Source organism: Esox lucius, chromosome 11, assembly GCF_011004845.1.
Source record: "Esox lucius isolate fEsoLuc1 chromosome 11, fEsoLuc1.pri, whole genome shotgun sequence".
Lineage (NCBI taxonomy): Eukaryota > Metazoa > Chordata > Actinopteri > Esociformes > Esocidae > Esox > Esox lucius.
Window position 1 is genome coordinate 31,525,430 of NC_047579.1, and position 20,383 is coordinate 31,545,812.

Consider the following 20,383-nt stretch of genomic DNA (forward strand, 5'->3'; position numbering starts at 1 on the left):
GTTTTAGGTATTACACAGGGACAACACTTGGCGAAGTTTAATACAGGCTTAGTTTGGCATAGCCTAAAATAGCTTGTTTACATTTTGCTAAATCAATGTTATTGGTCATGAAAGAGTCCACATACATAGATATCACAATAATACTTAAATATTATGAACGCATATTGTTATTTTTTTATGCTGATAAAGAGGTGTGATGCATTACATTCCAAATGTTTTTAACCTGTGACCTCTCAAAACAGAAAAGGGTGATGAGTGTGTCAAATATGATTTGGAATTCAAATTCACTGAGCCAACTTCAGAGGACATCTTGGAGGAAGAGATTCCCATTACGTGTGAGGTCAAAGCAAAGGAAAAAGGGTTTGCCAGCATCAAATGGATGAAAGAAGATAATACTGTAATCTATGAGGACAAGGGTGAACACCTTAAGAACACTTTTACAGTCTCTGCCCAGATTAGAATAACTAAAGATGAGTGGATTAAGAGGACACTGTTCATCTGTAGTGTGGAGCACAAAGATCTTCCAGGTTCAGACCAGGAAACATACCAGAGGAATAATGGTGAGTCATCAATTTTTAAGTCCTACTATTAATATATCATAAGATAAATCTTATAGAATTGACAAGCTTGTGTAATGATTTTGCTTTAAAACTAGTCATGTTCCTGGTGAGCTACCCTGCAGTCTCTGAAGTAACAGGCTTGATTTAGTTCAAAAGCTGAATTATTGAAAGCGAATGTGCTTGATAAAGTTGGCATTGAGGAGCCCTTGTCTAGGTGATTTTATAGTTTCTGAATAACACAGTGCAGGAATATTCAACTCCAGTCCTAGACGGCCGAAATGCTTCAATTTTGTTTATGATTCTTTTCATTCATAAAAATAAACCAGTTTTGTGTCTTTTGAACCAAGTTGAAGAGCTTGGACGTAGTAGTTTTGAATAGATATTATGTATGAAAAATAAAATGCACATTTGCAGCTCACATTTAAAACAGTGAAATCTGCAGAACGCTCCTCAGGCCTACTTAAATACTGTAACTTCATTACACGAAACTGTAAAAACAACACATCACAATCAGCACAAGTGGCTACAAAGCTTTTGAAGTGAAATGTAACCAAGTTTTGACGCATTGCATTACTGTCCTTTTGTGCTTCATAGGGGAAGACAAAAATGGTGGTCAGAACCGTTGACAGAACCTCGAACAAACCCAACCTTGTCAATCTTAGCTTGAATGTCCCAGGCTGCAAGGCCTATTAGAGATTATTTTGCTACAAGTTGTGTTGCTATGTGTTACATCAATGGTTGTTTGTGTTTGTGACATGAGATGTATGTCTTTTATGTGCAGAATAAAAATAAAAAATATTTAATCAAAAATCCTGTCCTGTATGTATGTCCTGTGCATTCCTACTCATGTATGTGGCTTCACCTCCCTTTTGTCCAATAAAGGTAGTTAGAGCTTCATTATTTTTCTCATGTTGAAACAGTGACACTTACAAAATTATGCCCATACAACTTTCTTAAGCTGTATCTTTATACACAATAAGTCTCATTCATGCACATTCAATAATTGTCTTCCAGGAATATTCATGAAATGAAGTGTATTGCTAACATTAACCACAGAGCTGCCTGTGTTTTGTCTTTTTGTTTGGCTTTGTGTGCTTCTGTTCCCTCTACTAGGCCTCATCAGTTAAAATTCTGATTTAGTCAACAAAGATGGGTTTGTAGATTCCTAAGATTTGTCCACTATTTGTTCATAGCAAGTAACCTATCCCAAGACTCAATTCAATGTCCTGTTGATCCCCAATGCAAGTCCGGGTCACCTTTACTGCTTCATGCACTGATGTTTCAGATATTAAATATTTAGATTATGCAGCATGCTTAAATTTCTAATATAGTTATATATATATATATATAAAACTCAAATAGAAACATTGGACGATGCACATTATCTAAAGTTGTGCTCAAAAGTTTGCATACTCTTGGAGAATTGATAATATACAGCTCCGGAAAAAATTAAGAGACCACTGCATCTTTTTCTGTACCTACATTCAACTCTAGGTTATAACAGAATGGCACAATCATAAAACAGAACATGGCAACATAGAGAAAAAAAATCTGCAAAGTCTGCATATCCTTAGTTCTTAATACTGTGTATTGCCCCCTTTAGCATCAATGACAGCGTACAGTCTTTTGTAATTGTTGTATATGAGGCCCCCGAATTCTTGCAAGTGGTATAGCTACTCATTCGCCTTGGCAAAATGCCTCCAGGTCATGCAAAGTCTTTGGCCGTCTTTTTCTGCTGTAACCACTGGAGAGTCAACCTGGCCTTGTGCTTAGGGTCATTGTTGTGCTGGAAAGTGCAAGAGGGTCCCATGCGCAGCTTTCGTGCAGAAGAATGCAAATTGTCTGCCATTATTTTCTGATAACATGCTGCATTCAACTTGCCATCAATTTTCACAAGACTCCCCGTGCCTTTAGAGCTCACACACCCCCAAAACATCAGTGAGCCACCACCATGCTTCACAGTGGGGATGGTATCCTGTTCACTACAGGCCTTGTTGAACCCTCCAAACATAGCATTTACGGTTGTGACCATAAAGCTCTATTTTGGTCTCGTCACTCCAAATTACAATGTGCCAGGAGCTGAGGCGTGTCAAGGTGTTGTTGGGCATATTGTAACCGGGCATTGTTGCGGCATTGACGCAGTAAAGGCTTCTTTCTGGCAACTCGACCATGCTGCTCATTCTTTTTCAAGTATCGTCGTATTGTGCTCCTTGAAACAACCACACCATCTTTGTCCAGAACAGCCTGTATTTCTCCTGAGGTTACCTGTGGGTTTTTCTTTGTATCCCAAACAATTCTTCTGGCAGTTTTGGCTGAAATCTTTCTTGGTCTACCTGAACTTGGTTTAGTATCAAGAGATCCCTGAACATTCCACTTCTTATTGAACAGTACTCACTGGCATTTGCAAAGCTTCAGATATCTTTTTATATCCTTTTCCATCTTTATAAAATTCCATTACCTTGTTACGCAGGTCTCTTGACAGTTCTTTTCTGCTCTCCATTGCTCAGTATCTAGCCTGCTTAGTGCATCCACATGAGAGCTAACAAACTCACTGACTATTTATACAAAGACACTAATTGTAATTTAAAAAGCCACAGGTGTGGGAAATCCACCTTTTATTGGCACATTTTATTGGCACCTGTGTGTGTCACCTTGTGTGCCTGAAACAAGGCCAAATATTCAAGGGTATGTAAACTATTGATATACTTCAATAGTTTACCATTCAGGGCCATTTGGGTGATTTCGGTTAGTATTATGATTTAAAAAGGAGCCAAACAACTATGTGATAATGAATGGCTTCATATGATAAATATCCTTCAATATAATTTTACAAAATGTCATTATCAATCATATTTTCAAAATCAATGCCAAAGTTCCCCAATTTCTGCCAGGGAATGCAAACTTACAAGCACAACTGTAAAGCACAATTACAGTGTAACTGATATCAAAGACAGGAAGCAGTTCCATACAAAGTTTGGTCTGGGTTATAGGATGATAAAGTTTAAAATTGACCGTCTTGACTGCCTAGTGACACCAATCTTATATCCAGATACAGTTGGTTGTGTGGTGACTGACTGTCAATACACCAGCCAAAACGATATCGAGGACAGCATGGAAAAAACTGCGCTTACCTTCATCATACTGTTCCTCATCACTCTGCTGTATGGTGTTGGAGCCACTACCATCAAGGTAAAGCCTTGCAGGGAATGTTGGGATAGAACTGTGATAAAAAGCCATATTGTTTCTAAAGGTTCCAATCTGTGTGGTTGAATGACAACACAATTCATTGAAAAGTGGGAAACCCTACAGTACAAAAATTAACAAATTTGATCAAGGCATACTAGTAAGAAGATACTGTAGTACAATGTTATGGTATATGTATTATATTTTTATATTATAACGTTTAGGTTCACTTAGAAATGTCCTTGTTTTTGAAAGAAAAGCAACTTTTTTATCCATTAAAATTACATCAAATTGATCAGAAATACAGTGTAATGACTATTGTAGCTGGAAACGGCTGATTTTCAATTAAATATCTACATAGGCATACAGAGGCCCATTATCAGCAACGATCAGTCCTGTGTTTTAATGGCACGTTGTGTTCGCTAATCCAAGTTTATTATTTTAAAAAGCTAATTGATCATTACAAAACCCTTTTGCGATTATGGTAGCACCACTGAAAACTGTTGTGCTAATTAAATCAGCAATAAAACTTTAGACTAGTTCAGTATCCTCAGCATTAGCTTTTGTGGGTTTGATTACAGGCTCAAAATGAGCAAAGAACTGTCTTTTGAAACTCATCAGTCTATTCTTGTTCTGAGAAATGAAGGCTATTACATGTGAGAAACTGTGTATAGTGGCTCAAACCAGAATAGAATGAGAAGTGGGAGGCCCCAGCGCACAACTGAGCAGTGAAGAGGTGACTCTGGGATGCAGGCCTTCTAGGCAGAATTGCAAAGTAAAAGACATTTCAGACTGGCCAATTAAAAGAAAAGATTAAGATGGTCAAAAGAACACAGACAGAAATAAAATGAAATTGAAAATATTTTAATGGACAATTCATTCAAAAACAAAGACATTTCTAAGTGGCCCCAAACTTTTGAACGGTAATGCAGGTATACCTGGTGTATGTATAATTACCGGGATATCTTTTTTATTGAGTAATGATAACAATTCATTTAATATAAATACAATTAATTAAATTAATTAAAAATAATAAATCTTGTAATTTCAGGTGAAATGAAGAAACGGTGATACAGTGTTTGAAGTATTTGCAGTATTTGTTTTCATACTTTAAGTGTATCAATTAATATATTAACTGTAACTGTTTTATTTCTTGTCTGTTAATGTTGCTTTTAACTGAATCATTTTACATGTAAATATTTCATTGTACCCTTTTACATTAATTAGATAAATAAAACGTAAACTGCAGTGAAATACAGTGCATTTGTACTTCCATTTTTCACGTGGACACAGAGCCTTAGATATGGCATAATCAGACCAGTGTCATCAGTGGTGGTTGTCTTGTCACATGGACAGTTGCTATCACCAAATGTTTGGAGCTCAAAACTTATGATCAACTCCATTCGAATCAGTTTAGTTTTGCTGTATGACGCCCACAAGCTATGCTATCAACCAAATGCAAAGACAAGTAGTTAACTCAAAATCACCCTCATCAGGTGCACTTACAATTTTAAACTCCTTAAAAACTATCAGTAAGAGCTAATAAAAATGGGTTTTATATTCTATAGAGCCTGTGCACCAAGCAGGTGGTTTTGGCTTTGCTCAAGGACACCCACAGAATAATCTATGATGTTAAAGCTAAGGCAGTATGCTGTGATAAAACAGAATACTTTTCCCCCAAACAAAAGAAAAATTATTAAAGTTTTCCCAACTTTTGGATACAAAATACACAAAGCAGAACATAATTAATCTACATTAATAAAAAAAACTAGAATCTGCTTTTATAACAATAAAGGCACTTTCATTGTCCATCCATCCATCCATCTTCTCCCGCTTATCCGGGGCCGGGTCGCGGGGGCAGCAGTCTAAGCAGGGATGCCCAGACTTCCCTCTCCCCAGACACTTCCTCTAGCTCTTCCGGGGGGACACCGAGGCGTTCCCAGGCCAGCCGGGAGACATAGTCCCTCCAGCGTGTCCTAGGTCTTCCCCGGGGTCTCTTCCCGGTGGGACGGGACCGGAACACCTTCCCAGGAAGGCGTTCCGGAGGCATCCGAAAATGATGCCCAAGCCACCTCAGCTGACCCCTCTCGATGTGGAGGAGCAGCGGCTCTACTCTGAGCTCCTCCCGGGTGACCGAGCTTCTCACCCTATCTCTAAGGGATCGCCCGGCCACCCTGCGGAGAAAGCTCATTTCGGCCGCCTGTATCCGGGATCTTGTCCTTTCGGTCATGACCCAAAGCTCATGACCATAGGTGAGAGTAGGAACGTAGATTGACTGGTAAATCGAGAGCTTCGCCTTGCGGCTCAGCTCTTTCTTCACCACGACAGACCGATACATCGACTGCATTACTGCAGAAGCTGCACCGATCCGTCTGTCAATCTCCCGTTCCATCCTTCCCTCACTCGTGAACAAGACCCCTAGATACTTAAACTCCTCCACTTGAGGCAGGCACTCTCCACCAACCTGAAGTGGGCAAGCCACCCTTTTCCGACTGAGGACCATGGCCTCAGATTTGGAGGTACTGATTTTCATCCCCACCGCTTCACACTCGGCTGCAAACCGTCCCAGTGCATGCTGAAGGTCCTGGTTAGAAGGGGCCAACACGACAACATCATCTGCAAAGAGCAGAGACGAAATTGTGTGGTCCCCAAACCTGACACCCTCCGGCCCCTGGCTGCGCCTAGAAATTCTGTCCATAAAAATTACGAACAGAACCGGTGACAAAGGGCAGCCCTGCCGGAGTCCAACATGCACTGGGAACAAGTCTGACTTACTGCCGGCAATGCGGACCAAGCTCCTGCTTCGGTTGTACAGGGACCTGACAGCCCTTAGCAAAGGACCCAGGACCCCATATTCCCCAAGCACCCTCCACAAGATGCCGCGAGGGACACAGTCGAATGCTTTCTCCAAATCCACAAAACACATGTGGATTGGTTGGGCAAACTCCCATGAACCCTCCAACACCCCGTAGAGGGTATAGAGCTGGTCCAGTGTTCCACGGCCCGGACGAAAACCACACTGTTCCTCCTGAATCCGAGGTTCTACTATCGGCCGTATTCTCCTCTCCAGAACCCTGGCATAGACTTTCCCGGGGAGGCTGAGAAGTGTGATCCCCCTATAGTTGGAACACACCCTCCGGTCCCCCTTCTTAAAAAGAGGGACCACCACCCCGGTCTGCCATCCAAGAGGCACTGTCCCCGACCGCCACGCGATGTTGCACAGGCGTGTCAACCAAGACAGCCCCACAACATCCAGAGACTTGAGGTACTCAGGGCGGATCTCATCCACCCCCGGTGCCTTGCCACCGAGGAGTTTCTTGACCACCTCAGTGACTTCAGCCCGGGTGATGGACGAGTCCACCTCTGAGCCCTCATCCTCTGCTTCCTCAATGGAAGACGTGTCATCGGGATTGAGGAGATCCTCGAAGTACTCCTTCCACCGCCCGACGACATCCTCAGTTGAGGTCAACAGCTGTCCACCTCTACTGTAAACAGCGTTGGTAGGGCACTGTTTCCCTCTCCTGAGGCGCCGGATGGTTTGCCAGAATCTCTTCGAGGCCAGCCGATAGTCCTTCTCCATGGCCTCACCGAACTCCTCCCAGGCCCGAGTTTTTGCCTCCACAACCACCCGGGCTGCAGCCCGCTTGGCCTGTCGGTACCCGTCAGCTGCCTCAGGAGTCCCACAAGCCAACCAGGCCTGATAGGACTCCTTCTTCAGCTTGACGGCATCCCTTACTTCCGGTGTCCACCACCGGGTTCGGGGATTGCCGCCTCGACAGGCACCGGAGACCTTACGGCCACAGCTCCGAGCGGCCGCTTCGACAATGGCGGTGGAGAACATGGTCCACTCGGACTCAATATCTCCAACCTCCCTCGGGATCCAGTCGAAACTCTGCCGGAGGTGGGAGTTAAAGATCTCTCTGACAGGAGACTCGGCCAGACGTTCCCAGCAGACCCTTACAGTACGCTTGGGCCTGCCGAGTCTGTCCAGCTTCCTCCCCCGCCATCGGATCCAACTCACCACCAGGTGGTGATCAGTTGACAGCTCCGCCCCTCTCTTCACCCGAGTGTCCAAGACATACGGCCGCAGGTCAGATGAGACGACAACAAAGTCGATCATCGACCTGCGGCCTAGGGTGTCCTGGTGCCACGTGCACTGATGGACACCCTTATGCTTGAACATGGTGTTCGTTATGGACAAACTGTGACTAGCACAGAAGTCCAATAATTGAACACCACTCGGGTTCAGATCCGGGGGGCCGTTCCTCCCAATCACGCCCCTCCAGGTGTCACTGTCGTTGCCCACGTGGGCGTTGAAGTCCCCCAGTAGAACAATAGAGTCCCCAGTCGGAGCACTTTCCAGCACCCCTCCCAGAGACTCCAAGAAGGTCGGGTACTCTGCACTGCCGTTCGGCCCGTAGGCACAAACAACAGTGAGAGACCTATCCCCGACCCGTAGGCGCAGGGAAACGACCCTCTCGTTCACCGGGGTAAACTCCAACACATGGCGGCAGAGCTGGGGAGCTATGAGCAAACCCACACCAGCCCGCCGCCTCTCACCATGGGCAACTCCAGAGTGGTGAAGAGTCCATCCTCTCTCAAGGAGTGTGGTTCCAGAGCCCAAGCCGTGTGTAGAGGTGATCCCGATTACCTCTAATCGGAACCTCTCAACCTCACGCACCAACTCAGGCTCCTTCCCCGCCAGCGAGGTGACATTCCACGTCCCTAGAGCCAGTTTCCGTGTCCAGAGATCGGGTTGTCTAGGCCCCTGCCTTCGACTGCCGCCCGATCCTCTTCGCACCGGCCCCTTATGGTCCCTCCTGTGGGTGGTGAGCCCACGGGAGGGCGGCCCCACGTCGCCCGTTCGGGCTGAGCCCGGCCGGGCCCCATGGGGGAAGGCCCGGCCACCAGGCGCTCGCATACGAGCCCCAACCCCGGGCCTGGCTCCAGGGTGGGGCCCCGGCTGCGCCATACCGGGCGACGTCACGGTACTCAAAATGTTTTTCTTCAAAATGTTTACTTTCATTGTCATATCAAATAATTTACCATTATTCTTTTGGGAAAGGCACATAGGTTCGACAACTTCAAATCATAATACTAAATGATCTATGTAAAATGTATCTTAACTTTGCACTCAAAGAATGTAGTGCCTTGGACTTGGATGTTTTACAAGGTGTATTATATTGAATTATGTATTGAATAAACATGTTTCTTAATTATGGTTTCATTAGTGTTCCTAGGAAAACATTTAATTGATTGGTGGTTGTGACATGTTGATGCATCTACAGTAAATAATCTAAATTGTCTTTGCCGAATGCTGTTTGCATATTGTATTTTGCATTAACACATCTGGAATCAGTGGGCCTTGTTACAATTGGCATGCAAACTATTCCGAAATAGCTTGATGGGTTGTCAAGGGAAGGACAATGAAACAACAAGTAGTAAGAAATTACATGATAGCCGTTTTACTTCAGCACAACCAGACCTAACACCTGGCTTTTGATACACATGATTGCTCAATGCTACGTTTCACTTCTGTTTTTTCAAAGTTTTTTGGGGATCTGGGTGTTACAACATGCTTCCGTCTGTTGCATAACCTGTTCACTGAGGCCTATCCTGCTCTAACACCTGTGTGTCAAAACCCTCCAATTCAATATCTGACCATTATCACAACAAGCTCCTAGGACCCAGGCAGATAGGCAGCTACTCAGTTTCGCTATAGCACTATCTAGAGTATGTTAAAAGTCAATACAATCACCACCAACCTGGCTTGTATTGGGTTTCTTTAAACAGCAGAAAAAAGGCAAGTATAATTTTATTTTAAAGTTTACAATCTGACTGTTGTTTACTTATAATCTTGTTAATCTACCAAATCATAAAAATTCCCAATGATTCATCTTTGCACTACATTTTCTCCCTTAATGTAATATCCACTTCAGTGCTGCGGGTCACTCCTCCAAAAATCGACCTGCACCATTTCTGGGAGGGTAAATCAAAGGTGGGATTCCACTGCACTCTGAGAGAATTCTACCCTGACAATCTAAGTGTGGAATGGCTGGTGGACGGCAAATCTTCCACTATCCAGAGTGTCCAAATAAAGGAGCAGAACACAGTAGGTGAAAAAACATTCACCCTGAGCAGCCAGATGGTGATGAATCAATGGACTGAAGGTTCAGAAGTCACATGCAAGGCTACGAACAATGAACAATCATACAATGAGACCATCAACATTTGCTCAGGTGGGTTTCAGTGAATACACCACACCTAGGCCAGTGGGTATGTATGGTGATGTGTGAAAATCAAGTATAGTAACATTCTGTTTTCTTCACAGTTTCGTCTATTCCATCCATCAACCTGGAGATCCCCAGACTTAGGGCAGTAATGACGAAGGGGGAAGTGTACGTTTCATGTCAGGTCCAATGTCCATTTGAAAATGTCACAATATCCTGGTTTTTGAATGGAAATATCCTAAACGAGAAGTCCAAAGTGGAAAAATCGAATGAGACCATCATCAGCAACCTGACCCTTTCCTCAGACCACTGGAAAACCCTAAACAACATTACTTGTAGAGTAGAACATCCCTGCTTCACCGCCAAAGAGAAAACCAGCCAACTTAAAGGTTTGACTGCAGCTGTGATCATCATATGTATACAAAAATACAAAAAGCATTAAACAGACCCACCACATATTATTTTTATAATGCCATGGTGTGTGTGTGTGTGTGTGTGTGTTATTCAGGAGCTACACTGAACAAGCCATCAGTGATGATCAGGAGGTCTCTCCCAGACCTACTGACAAGGGACAGTGCTCTACTGGAGTGTGTCATCACAAATCTTTCTTCCAGTGATTTCTATGTCACCTTTCAGGCCAATGGGGTCAATATCTCTAAAGAACAATATGTCGATCTGCCTGCCTCCAAAGACCTCTATTCCATCACTAGGCTCTTCTCCGTCCCAAAATTACAATGGCAGAAAAATATGACTTTCACCTGTAAAGTGAACCAAGGGTTCTTACACAGCTGGGAATCCAACTCCACAGGAAGTTTTTTTGGTTTGTGAACTTCTTTGGTCTTTTTTTTACATTGGGGCAGTAACTTTAGACCTACCAGGGTGAAAGTGTGATTCTACTGCTGTTTGAAAGAATAAATTGTTATTGAGCACTCCAAATGACTGAACTTGAATAATGTTTGTGTTACTTCCAGAAGACCTATCCATGGAGCTCTATCTAGTCCCCAATAGGTCAGACTCAAAGACCCAGAGACTTGTGTGTTCGGGATTGGGCTTCAACCCTCAGATCAAATGGCTCTCTGAGTCTGTACAGATATCTGCACCTGTTAATGACATTAGGATAGGAGAAGACGGACGTGTGGCAGTAACCAGTTTCATCACTATACAACAGCAGGAGTGGAACGATGGGAAGAATTTCACCTGTGAAGTCATCGACAACATGAACACCATCAGAAAGTACATTGATATCTGTGCAGGTAATTCTATTATGCAGGGCTTTATAAAATATAGGGCCAGTTTTGCGGACAAACATTAAGCCTAGTCTAAGACAAAGCAAATATAGCTTATTCAATTGAGTTGTTCATTGACTGACTTTTTTGTCTTAGACTAGGCTTAATCTGTGTAAGCGAAACTGGCCCTATATACTGTAGTAATACCCATGACAAAAGGTATAGGCCAATGTTACACCATCATTCAGTAATGTAAAGACGCTTTTGTATAAAAGTACCTGAACTTCACCTCAAACTTTCTGTTTTCTTCTTAGTGACTCCAAAATCATCTCAGAAAGTGGGGGTTTACTTACAGGGACCAGCTCTTCAGGAGCTAAAGACAGGTGGACATGGGACTGTTACCTGCATACTGTTGGGTCCCAACCTTGGGGAGTTTTCTGTCAGCTGTAAGGTGGGTGAGAATGAGTCTCTTCCAAAAAGGGTCACACAGGAACCCATCAACCATCCAAATGGGACACAGAGTGTAAAGGTGGTGTTTAACGTGTCTGCAACGACTTGGCAAGCAAACACAACTGTGTCATGTGAGGTGAGGCACCGCTGCTCCGACCAAACCCAGGAAGTGAATATCACGAAAGGCCCTGGTAGGTTAAGTTAACACTCATTTGGCATAGAAATGCTGTATATTACCATGTAACACAGTATATTTCCAACACAAATATATGTATACACTAGCGTTCAAACCTCAGTTTTTCAGTTCTATTTAAGTTCACACAGTTTAATGTGCTAATGTACTCAACAAATAGAGATAACCTCTGGCAGTTTACTGCTTACCTTTGTACCATTTCAGGTTATACACTGGACTTAACTGCTTACATTTCAATAAAAATAAATAAAAACGGGGCTCTGTAAAACCTTTTACCAGTGGTATATATGTAAACCATTATTTTTGAAGTCAGTCCCAAAAAGTTTGAAAATGACATTGTGCCTTTTCCTTTTTTGTGTCCTCTAGATCCAAAGCCACCCTCTATAAAGCTACTGAGACCATCAGAATCTGATCTATTGGAGTCAGAAAATGTGACATTGCTGTGCTTAGTCTCTGGATTCTTCCCCTCTGATGTAATAGTGAAATGGAAGCATGACGGCAGTGACTTACCTTCATCTCGCTACTCCAATGGCCCTTCAGTCCAGTATGCAGGGAGCAGCACCTACTACATGAACAGCAGACTCGTTGTTCCCAAGGCCGAGTCGTATCAGAACTCCAATTACTCCTGTGTTGTCAGGCACGAGTCATCCGACACACCTATCGAACGCACCATAGACCAGGTTTTTGGTAAGTGAACTGTTACTTAAAAAGTGCCTTGAATGAGACTTCTATGAACATGTTCTGGTGACCCGTTATGCCAGAATACGGAGCTGAAGCAACAATGTGTCACTTTCCGAATACATACGAGTTCACCATTTGATAAATGTTCAACACATGATAAATGTAAATAAATAATAAAAGCAAAAAATATAAAAGCACCAACAAAAACATTTAAAAGCAAACATGTAGTCCTAGTCTGGCGTAAATTGGGCATAGTGGACATTTCTACAAATATCCAGAACGGTAAATCGCTAGAGTCATACGATTTCTTTAGCATATATCTAGGGATTCTAACAACGCAATCTGTACATAGTTTGTGTTCCTATGGGGATTACGGCCTGAGTGAGGCAAAAGTAGAGTTGCACTAAAACTGACCACCGCTGACTGAGCGCATAGCATACATTTCTATAAATATCCAGAACAGTAATCACTAGAATCGTATGGTTTTCTTTTGATAATATCTAGACATTCTAACAAAGCAATCCATGTATAGTTTGTGTTCCTACAGGGATCACAGCCTGCGTGAGGCTAAAATAGACCTGCACCAAAACTGGCCAGCATCACGAGCGGCATGAAATGAGGATTCCAACTCATTCTTTGCTTATAGGTCGAATCCTTGTTGCTCACTCACAAACGGCGGTTCTGCCAAGTCATAACACTTGGAAACATGACCTCGACGACGTAGGAATGATGGGAAGGCATAGGGGTCATTTCAATGGAGATGAAAACCATCATGGCGCACACCCTAGCCACTGGTCAATAATGGCGATTACCAACGTAGTTTTCGTTCCGTTTATGCAAGATAGCGCTTTGTTTTCAACCCAAAACGTTTTAGAACATTTGACATTTGTATTATAAATATTATATTAAAATGTCCTTCTGTCAACTTATTATGGTTTTTGGATAAAATGTGGAGTTATACCACTTGCAAGAATTTGGGGCCCCATAGACAACTATTACAAAAGTCTGCACGCTTTCATTGATGCTAAAAGGGGCAATACACAGTACTAAGAACTAACGGTATGCAGACTGAACAGGACATTTGAACAGGAGTCAGTACACTTTGTTCTTTGTTGCCATGTTTTGTTTTATGATTGTGTCATTCTGTTATGACCTACAGTGAATCCCATAAGAAATAGAGGACATGTGTTTTAACCTGCTCACTCATGTTTTCTTTACAAATGGTACACATATTACCAATTCTCCAAGGGTATGCAAACTTTTGAGCACAACTTTAAATACAAACTGCATTACTGGTCCTCTGCTTCCATCTAGTGGCCCTTTGGTTACACATAAAAAAACTATAGTAAAATTAAATGAAAATCTATGAAAAAGGGTTCCATATCACGGGTGTGGAACCCAACCTTTTTGGAGGAACCCATATTTTTTACATTGTTTTATTAATTGTATTCATTTGTTTCAGCCTAAAACACTGTAATATGATAGTAAAGGCATGGGGGTATCAGAAAAATGCATTGAAACAAAGATTTTGTCATACCATATTGCAGAAATGTTCTCCGTAGAACATTTCCAAAACATACATTTTCTAAATAGTGTCCCAGAAGTCTGTTTTTTTGTTTTAATTGTAGCTGCGAGTGTACTGATTACATTGATATACAATACTTCATAATACCTCTTACAGAAATTAATGGAGGACCCAAAATGTCCAATAGAAAAAATGATTTTTTAAGGAAATACAAACATCTAATAGAAAAAAAAAGTCATGATGTTTTAAGGAAATACAAACATTGACTATAAAAATAAACTGTGACCACAATCTAACCGTAGTGGCCAAAGTAAAGATAACCGGTGTAGCTTGTATCTCAAACAGATTGTCTGAAAAATGCAAATACAATATAAAGCTATACTCCCGAGGAAGAACTGGCAGGTCAGTAATTGATAAAAGGATGTGCTTGCCAATGACTGACGCACTGTGTTTTTCGGGTACATTCATATCATTTCAACATTGAAAAGCATATTTACAGCCCTAGAAAGAATGTTAGAGACCAATCCTAATTTTCCTTAAATCGGCATCTCTACATGTATGGCAGCCATTCCATTCCAGTGTCTGTTAAACTCCAACACAAGCACACATCATTTTACTTAATGAGTTACTGATTAGGTGGTTTCCTGAACCAAATCTAATGTCATGAGGTAAAACCACTTCTGTGGTCACCACTATCGTGTTGCAATAGGACCATCTGGATGGCAAAAACAGTGCAAGTAGTACCTCAATGGTCATTAGATTTTTATTCAGCATGACAAAAGGGTTGAAAAGAAAAGCTTTGAGTGAAGGGTTAAATTCTGGCTTTACTAGCAGAGGGATACAATAAGCGTCAGGTTGCTTCCATCCTGAAAATTTCAAACACGGCGGTTCATAAGAACAAGGTCAAGCAACAGACATTGGGGACAACAAAGCTACAGGCTGGCAGAGGGCGAAAACGACTGTCCACTGACCGAGATGACCGTCAACTCATTGGAATGTCACTCAACAACCGTAGGATGACATCAAGTGACCTACAAAAAGAATGGCAAATAGCAGCTGGGGTGAAATGCACGGTGAGAACGGTTCAAAACAGGCTCCTAGGGGCAGGGCTGAAGTCGTGCAAAGCTAGAAAAAAAGCCCTTCATCATTGAGAAGCAAAGAAAAGCCACGCTGAAGTTTGCAAAAGACCATAAGGATTGGACTGTAGAGGAATGGAGTTAGGTCATCTTCTCTGACAAATCAAATTTTCAGATTTGCCCAGCACCTGGTCGTCTAATGGTTAGACAGAGACCTGGAGAGGCCTACAAGCACAGTGTCTCGCACCCACTGTGGAATTTGGTGGAAGATCGGTGATGATCTGGGGATGCTTCAGCAAGGCTGGAATTGGGCAGATATGTCTTACTGAAGGACGCATGAATCAAGCCAAATACAAGGCTATCCTGGAAGAACACCTGCTTCTTTCTGTTCTGACAATGTTCCCCAACTCTGAGAATTGTTCTTTCCAGCAGAACAATGCTCCATGCCACACTGCCAGGTCAATCAAGGTGTGGATGGAGGACCACCAGATCAAGACCCTGTCATGGCCAGTCCAATCTCCAGACCTGAACCCCATTGAAAATCTCTGTAATTTGATCAAGAGGAAGATGGATGGTCATAAGTTGGCAACAAACCCACATTAATTCTACACAGGGCAGAACTACAGAGTTAATTGAATGACATTTAGAACAGGCCTACTACATTGCCTCAGTACCTGAAGAGACCTGCAAATGTTATAGTTTTTAGTCAAAAACAAATCACCATTATATGGATATTCATAGAGCAATTGCTGTCATTACTGATATTAGGCAAAGTCTGTATTTCCCTAAATAAATACAAAGCTTTTTACAAACTGTAATGGTGATGGTTGAGCCAACCCATGTTTGGCAGTAATGAGTCATTTTATGGATGTGCCCAAGTTGGATTTTATGCACCAAAACAGTGACCAATATAAAAATGTAGAATAATTAGTAAGCAATATTCGTGAGACAGAGACAGATCCTGAGAGTTAGATTACAACCCATAATACAAATGTTTTCATCTGTGCTCAGATACTAAGGCAGTCATACATGGATTTTCAGGTCTCTGAGTACTTACATCCTTCATAATAAGGTCCCATCATCTCACATATATCATGGTTTCCCAAATCAGTAAAACTTATCCTAGTTCCTGTCATGTTCTGTAGTATCCTCACTCACTTTCTCTCCATCTTTTTTCTTCCAACCCCGTTATTTCGTTCATAGACTCTAATTTGCAAGAAGCCACTTCCATTCAGAGCCACACCTTTCAGTCATTGGATTTTCCATTACGTAGTTCAAATGCTTTACTCAGAAATGTCACTTTCATATAATTCTGCTAAGGCCAACATTGAATCATTGATATCCCGGGATTTTTGGTACTGCGTTCAATAAACTGCCAACCCTCATACTGTACATCAGATCCCTCTATCCCACATCCACTCTCTCATTATCTCTCCCCAGCCTCGGTGATTCCCTCCCGGCCAACAGCAACCCTGCTCCAAGGTAGCAATGAGCTAGTCTGCCTAGTTTTTGGCTTTAGCCCTTCTGCAATCAACATCACCTGGCTGCTGGATGACTCCACAGAGCTGTCGGACCATAACACAAGCACTCCGTACTGGTCCCCAGGGGGAAAGTACAGTGTCTGGAGCACCCTGAGACTGACAAACCAGGACTGGCCAGTGGGAAGTGTTTACACCTGCAGGGTGACCCACTCAACTCAGATCCTGACCGTAAACATATTCACATCAGGTGCACATCAGGAACAATGTCACATGACTGTTGCATGTCTGATTCTGGATTTTGCCTCAGCAAACCTGGTAAGCCTGTACATGTAAACAACTAAATGTGTTCTCTTACCTTAACAGTAGAGAATCATAAAGAGGTTGTGTTCTTTGACGAGAACAAGAACAACCCCATCCTGGCTGACACTGCAGAGGAGAACTGGAATATGGCCTGTATCTTCATCATTCTCTTTCTCATTTCCCTACTCTACAGCATCACAATCACTCTGGTGAGGACGACAATACACAGTAACTAATTGTATTAGATTTTGCAGGTGCTTTTCTGTAAAGCAACTTACTCGTATGTGAGGCTTCAGGTATTGGACTCACAATCCTGCCATTGTATGCACCATGCTATAGTAACTTAGCCATGCAAGACCCAGAGGATTTTACTGCCTGACTCTAAAGCATTAATGATGTTTGAGCCATTTGGGGGTGAAGAAGTGTATTTTTTGTTTTGATGGCAGTGACACATTTATAAACTTTTGTATTCATCCTTGTTGGTTGCCCTATCATTGTGTTTCTTGGGGGATTCCATACAGAGAGTATTTAGATTATCTTCATGTTCACATTTGATTTGTCTCAGCACTCTTACTTTCACATATCTTGTTAAGAACTTTCAATGTGAAACAAGCATCCAAAGGTTTACCTGAACATAGGCTCACTTATTCACCTCTATTCTCTTTCAGGCACAATGATGACATCCGGATGAGTTCGATCTGATGAATCCAAACTGCAAAACACTTCCTTACAAACCTGTTCTTTAATCCAGAAAAACAGATGGTGGTTTGCTTAATAATACTTGCTCTTACCTTTGGTAAATACATTATAGGTGTTTCAAACAACGATTATTTTTTTTAACCATTATAGTTTATGCACATAATACCATCAATGTCAAAGTATGTAGGTTTAGACACCAATTGTTGTTCATTTGAAACATTATTTGATTATTAAAAAAATACTTCTAAGTATTTACTTCGTCCTTTGTCCTCTTGTATGTATAAAAACAATATTTATTCATTATATTTATTTTACCAGATGAGTTGACTGATAACATATCCTTATTTGCAGCAATTACTTGGGTAGGTGACAATACTTCTAAACCAACATAACTTCCCATCCCATTCACATAAACTCTAAAAGTAAACCACACAACAGATGTCAATTATACATTCATTTAAACCACAAAAAGCAGACCCATGCACAAATATTAATTATTTATTAAGCACAACACAATCACAGAAAATAGACACAATTCCAGGAAAGAGGAAAGTGTCAGCAATCTTCTAAAATCAACTAAGGGCATCATTATCTTTAAAGTGCATTGTAACTCATTCCATATTTGAGGTCAGAAAAACTAAGAATCTCTCTATCCAATTCAGTTTAGATCAAGTATATACATTAACATGACCTATGCCATAAAACCTTTAGCAGTGAAATCAATTCAAATGATCTTGTTGTGTAAAACAATTAATTGTATTTAATAAACGTTTGCATAGTAATTGACCAGATTCATAGAAATTCCTCTCTGGATTTTGTCCTACAGTAGAGGGCCTTTCACACCTGGTATGCTAAGGACCCCTGTGTGAGAAGCACTATTTCCCGCTGGATACTGAAGTCAGGGTTGGTTGTGTACTGGATGGGACCTGAAAGTACCTGCCTACCAGAGTTACCAGCCCTGTTTATACTGGCTGCTGTACTTGTCCAGATTCAAATTTTGACCAACTTTTTGAGACACATCGTAACCCACAGACACACAGACACACGTAATCAGTGTAAACAAACACGTACAAGATCAGGGTAAAGGACAGATCTGAGGACCAGGGTCTGATTTCACAAAACATTTTATCTTCCACTAGGAGGACTCCCAAACCACAGTAAATGTTCCTAGAAGAGTTTATTCTTATATAGCTGAGACCAACTTTTACTAATGAATGGGGAGAGGTCTTAAGCTAAGAGCAAGGGCGGGCTTGACCCCGTTGCTATGGATGATGTCATGTTCCATGAACAAGCTTACTTACAAGAGTATGCCACAGTGATTGGCGAGGGGTAGGGGAGGGGTCTCTGTTAGTGAATTTTTTCTGTGCCCAAGTAGCGTAGAGTTGTCACAACCTTGATCTCCGGTGATATTGGGTTCTTTCTGTTGGTGATGTGAGTGCATCCCTGACTAGATCTACTATGATCATAATACCCTCACGATTAAGGCGATACCTTGTTAAAAGTTCAGTATCATAAAATGTTTCTAAGACGTCGACCTGATTACCAGGCGGATTCCCGGCAGCAGCCCATTTAGGATTGTTTGTGATTTGGTCTTAGTGACTTCGGAGTCCTATTGACTACCCCTAACATTTCACAGATATAGGAGCTGGTTTTAGCACTAAAACACTTTGTGACATACTCTTAGAACAAAAATGTAGGAGTCCTTAAATTAGGACTGACACACTCAGCTGCTAGTGTGGTTCGACTGTATGGACCGCTAAGGGAGGGGGCCCCAAATTAAATCTACTCTTTCACTGAAACCTGCCATCTGAATGTGTCAGACAGGGCGTGTCCTTTTCTCTCACTGTTGAGAATGATGCTGTGTTATTCGGTGTATTGGATAAATAAACTCTGAACACACACATTATAGAAATGTTTAATGAGTGGAAGACTCGAGATGTGGCATTGTCTCGGTCAGCAATTTTCTGCCACGCTAGCTCACCTTCTTTTTGCTGCTGATACTGTATTACTTTTTTCTTGAATATATACTCATATTTTGCATGTGCATTCTTAATATATCTAACTCCACTGGGGAGAAGTATGAGGTCCGAGACCTTTTTCTCCAGTTACCATGATGAATCACGGAATCTGCATTCCATTGATGATGGCTTTTTATCTCCTCGTGCACATGGTTTACTCAGGGTTAACTTAACTCAGAGTTGACTGAACTTATTGTTACCACCTGTTCTGAAACCGTCAATTCTGAGTTTGACAGCTCAGAGTCAGTCAACTCAGAGTTGTGGTTTCAACTCAGAGTATGTTAATCCTGCTTTCTGAAATACCCCCACTGTGTCTGGAAGGCACTGCTGCATCACAGTTCATATTAAGCTGTTTTTCCTAAATCCTTCCTCCAATTTGAATGTGAATGCCCTCAAATTAAAGCTGAGACTGCACTTTAAGCCCATGTTCATTATTTTACTGTAACTTGAATACATTTTGGTAAACAGCCAAAATAACAGAACTTGTGTCAATGGCCAACTATTTCTGGACCTAACTGTATTTTGACCTGGGATACCAGGTGGGTGCAATAAATGATGAGAAAACCAGCAGGCTCCAGCCCCATAGGCTAAGAGTTGAATACCCAGTATTATATTAACATAAGCACCTTGGTATGTAATCAAAATGCACCAGGCAGGCGACAGTAAACCAAAGGGTTGACAGATCGTACTCCTTGGCCAGTGGACATTCTTTTCCTTGTGTCCCTGAACATAGTAGTAACCGAAAATGTGTAAGTCACAAT

At 41.9% G+C, this 20,383-nt stretch overlaps 1 protein-coding gene across 3 annotated transcripts in view; it reads left to right on the top strand.

Moving 5' to 3' along the window:
- LOC114840414 (immunoglobulin mu heavy chain-like) overlaps positions 1-17,797 on the top strand; it is a 69,507-nt gene extending 51,710 nt beyond the window's left edge. For 2 of the 3 annotated variants that reach the window (XM_034295310.1, XM_034295311.1), the window contains exons 3-11: positions 9,683-9,982; positions 10,075-10,362; positions 10,482-10,793; positions 10,945-11,226; positions 11,514-11,840; positions 12,209-12,529; positions 16,565-16,852; positions 16,969-17,114; positions 17,574-17,794. In XM_034295310.1, coding sequence (XP_034151201.1) covers positions 9,683-9,982; positions 10,075-10,362; positions 10,482-10,793; positions 10,945-11,226; positions 11,514-11,840; positions 12,209-12,529; positions 16,565-16,852; positions 16,969-17,114; positions 17,574-17,582 — 2,273 coding nt within the window. In that variant the 3' untranslated portion in view covers positions 17,583-17,794. Of the gene's footprint in view, positions 1-9,682; positions 9,983-10,074; positions 10,363-10,481; positions 10,794-10,944; positions 11,227-11,513; positions 11,841-12,208; positions 12,530-16,564; positions 16,853-16,968; positions 17,115-17,573 lie in introns of all 3 variants that reach the window. The other variant, XM_034295309.1, reaches the window with a different exon arrangement.
- The last annotated feature ends 2,586 nt before the right edge of the window (positions 17,798-20,383 follow it).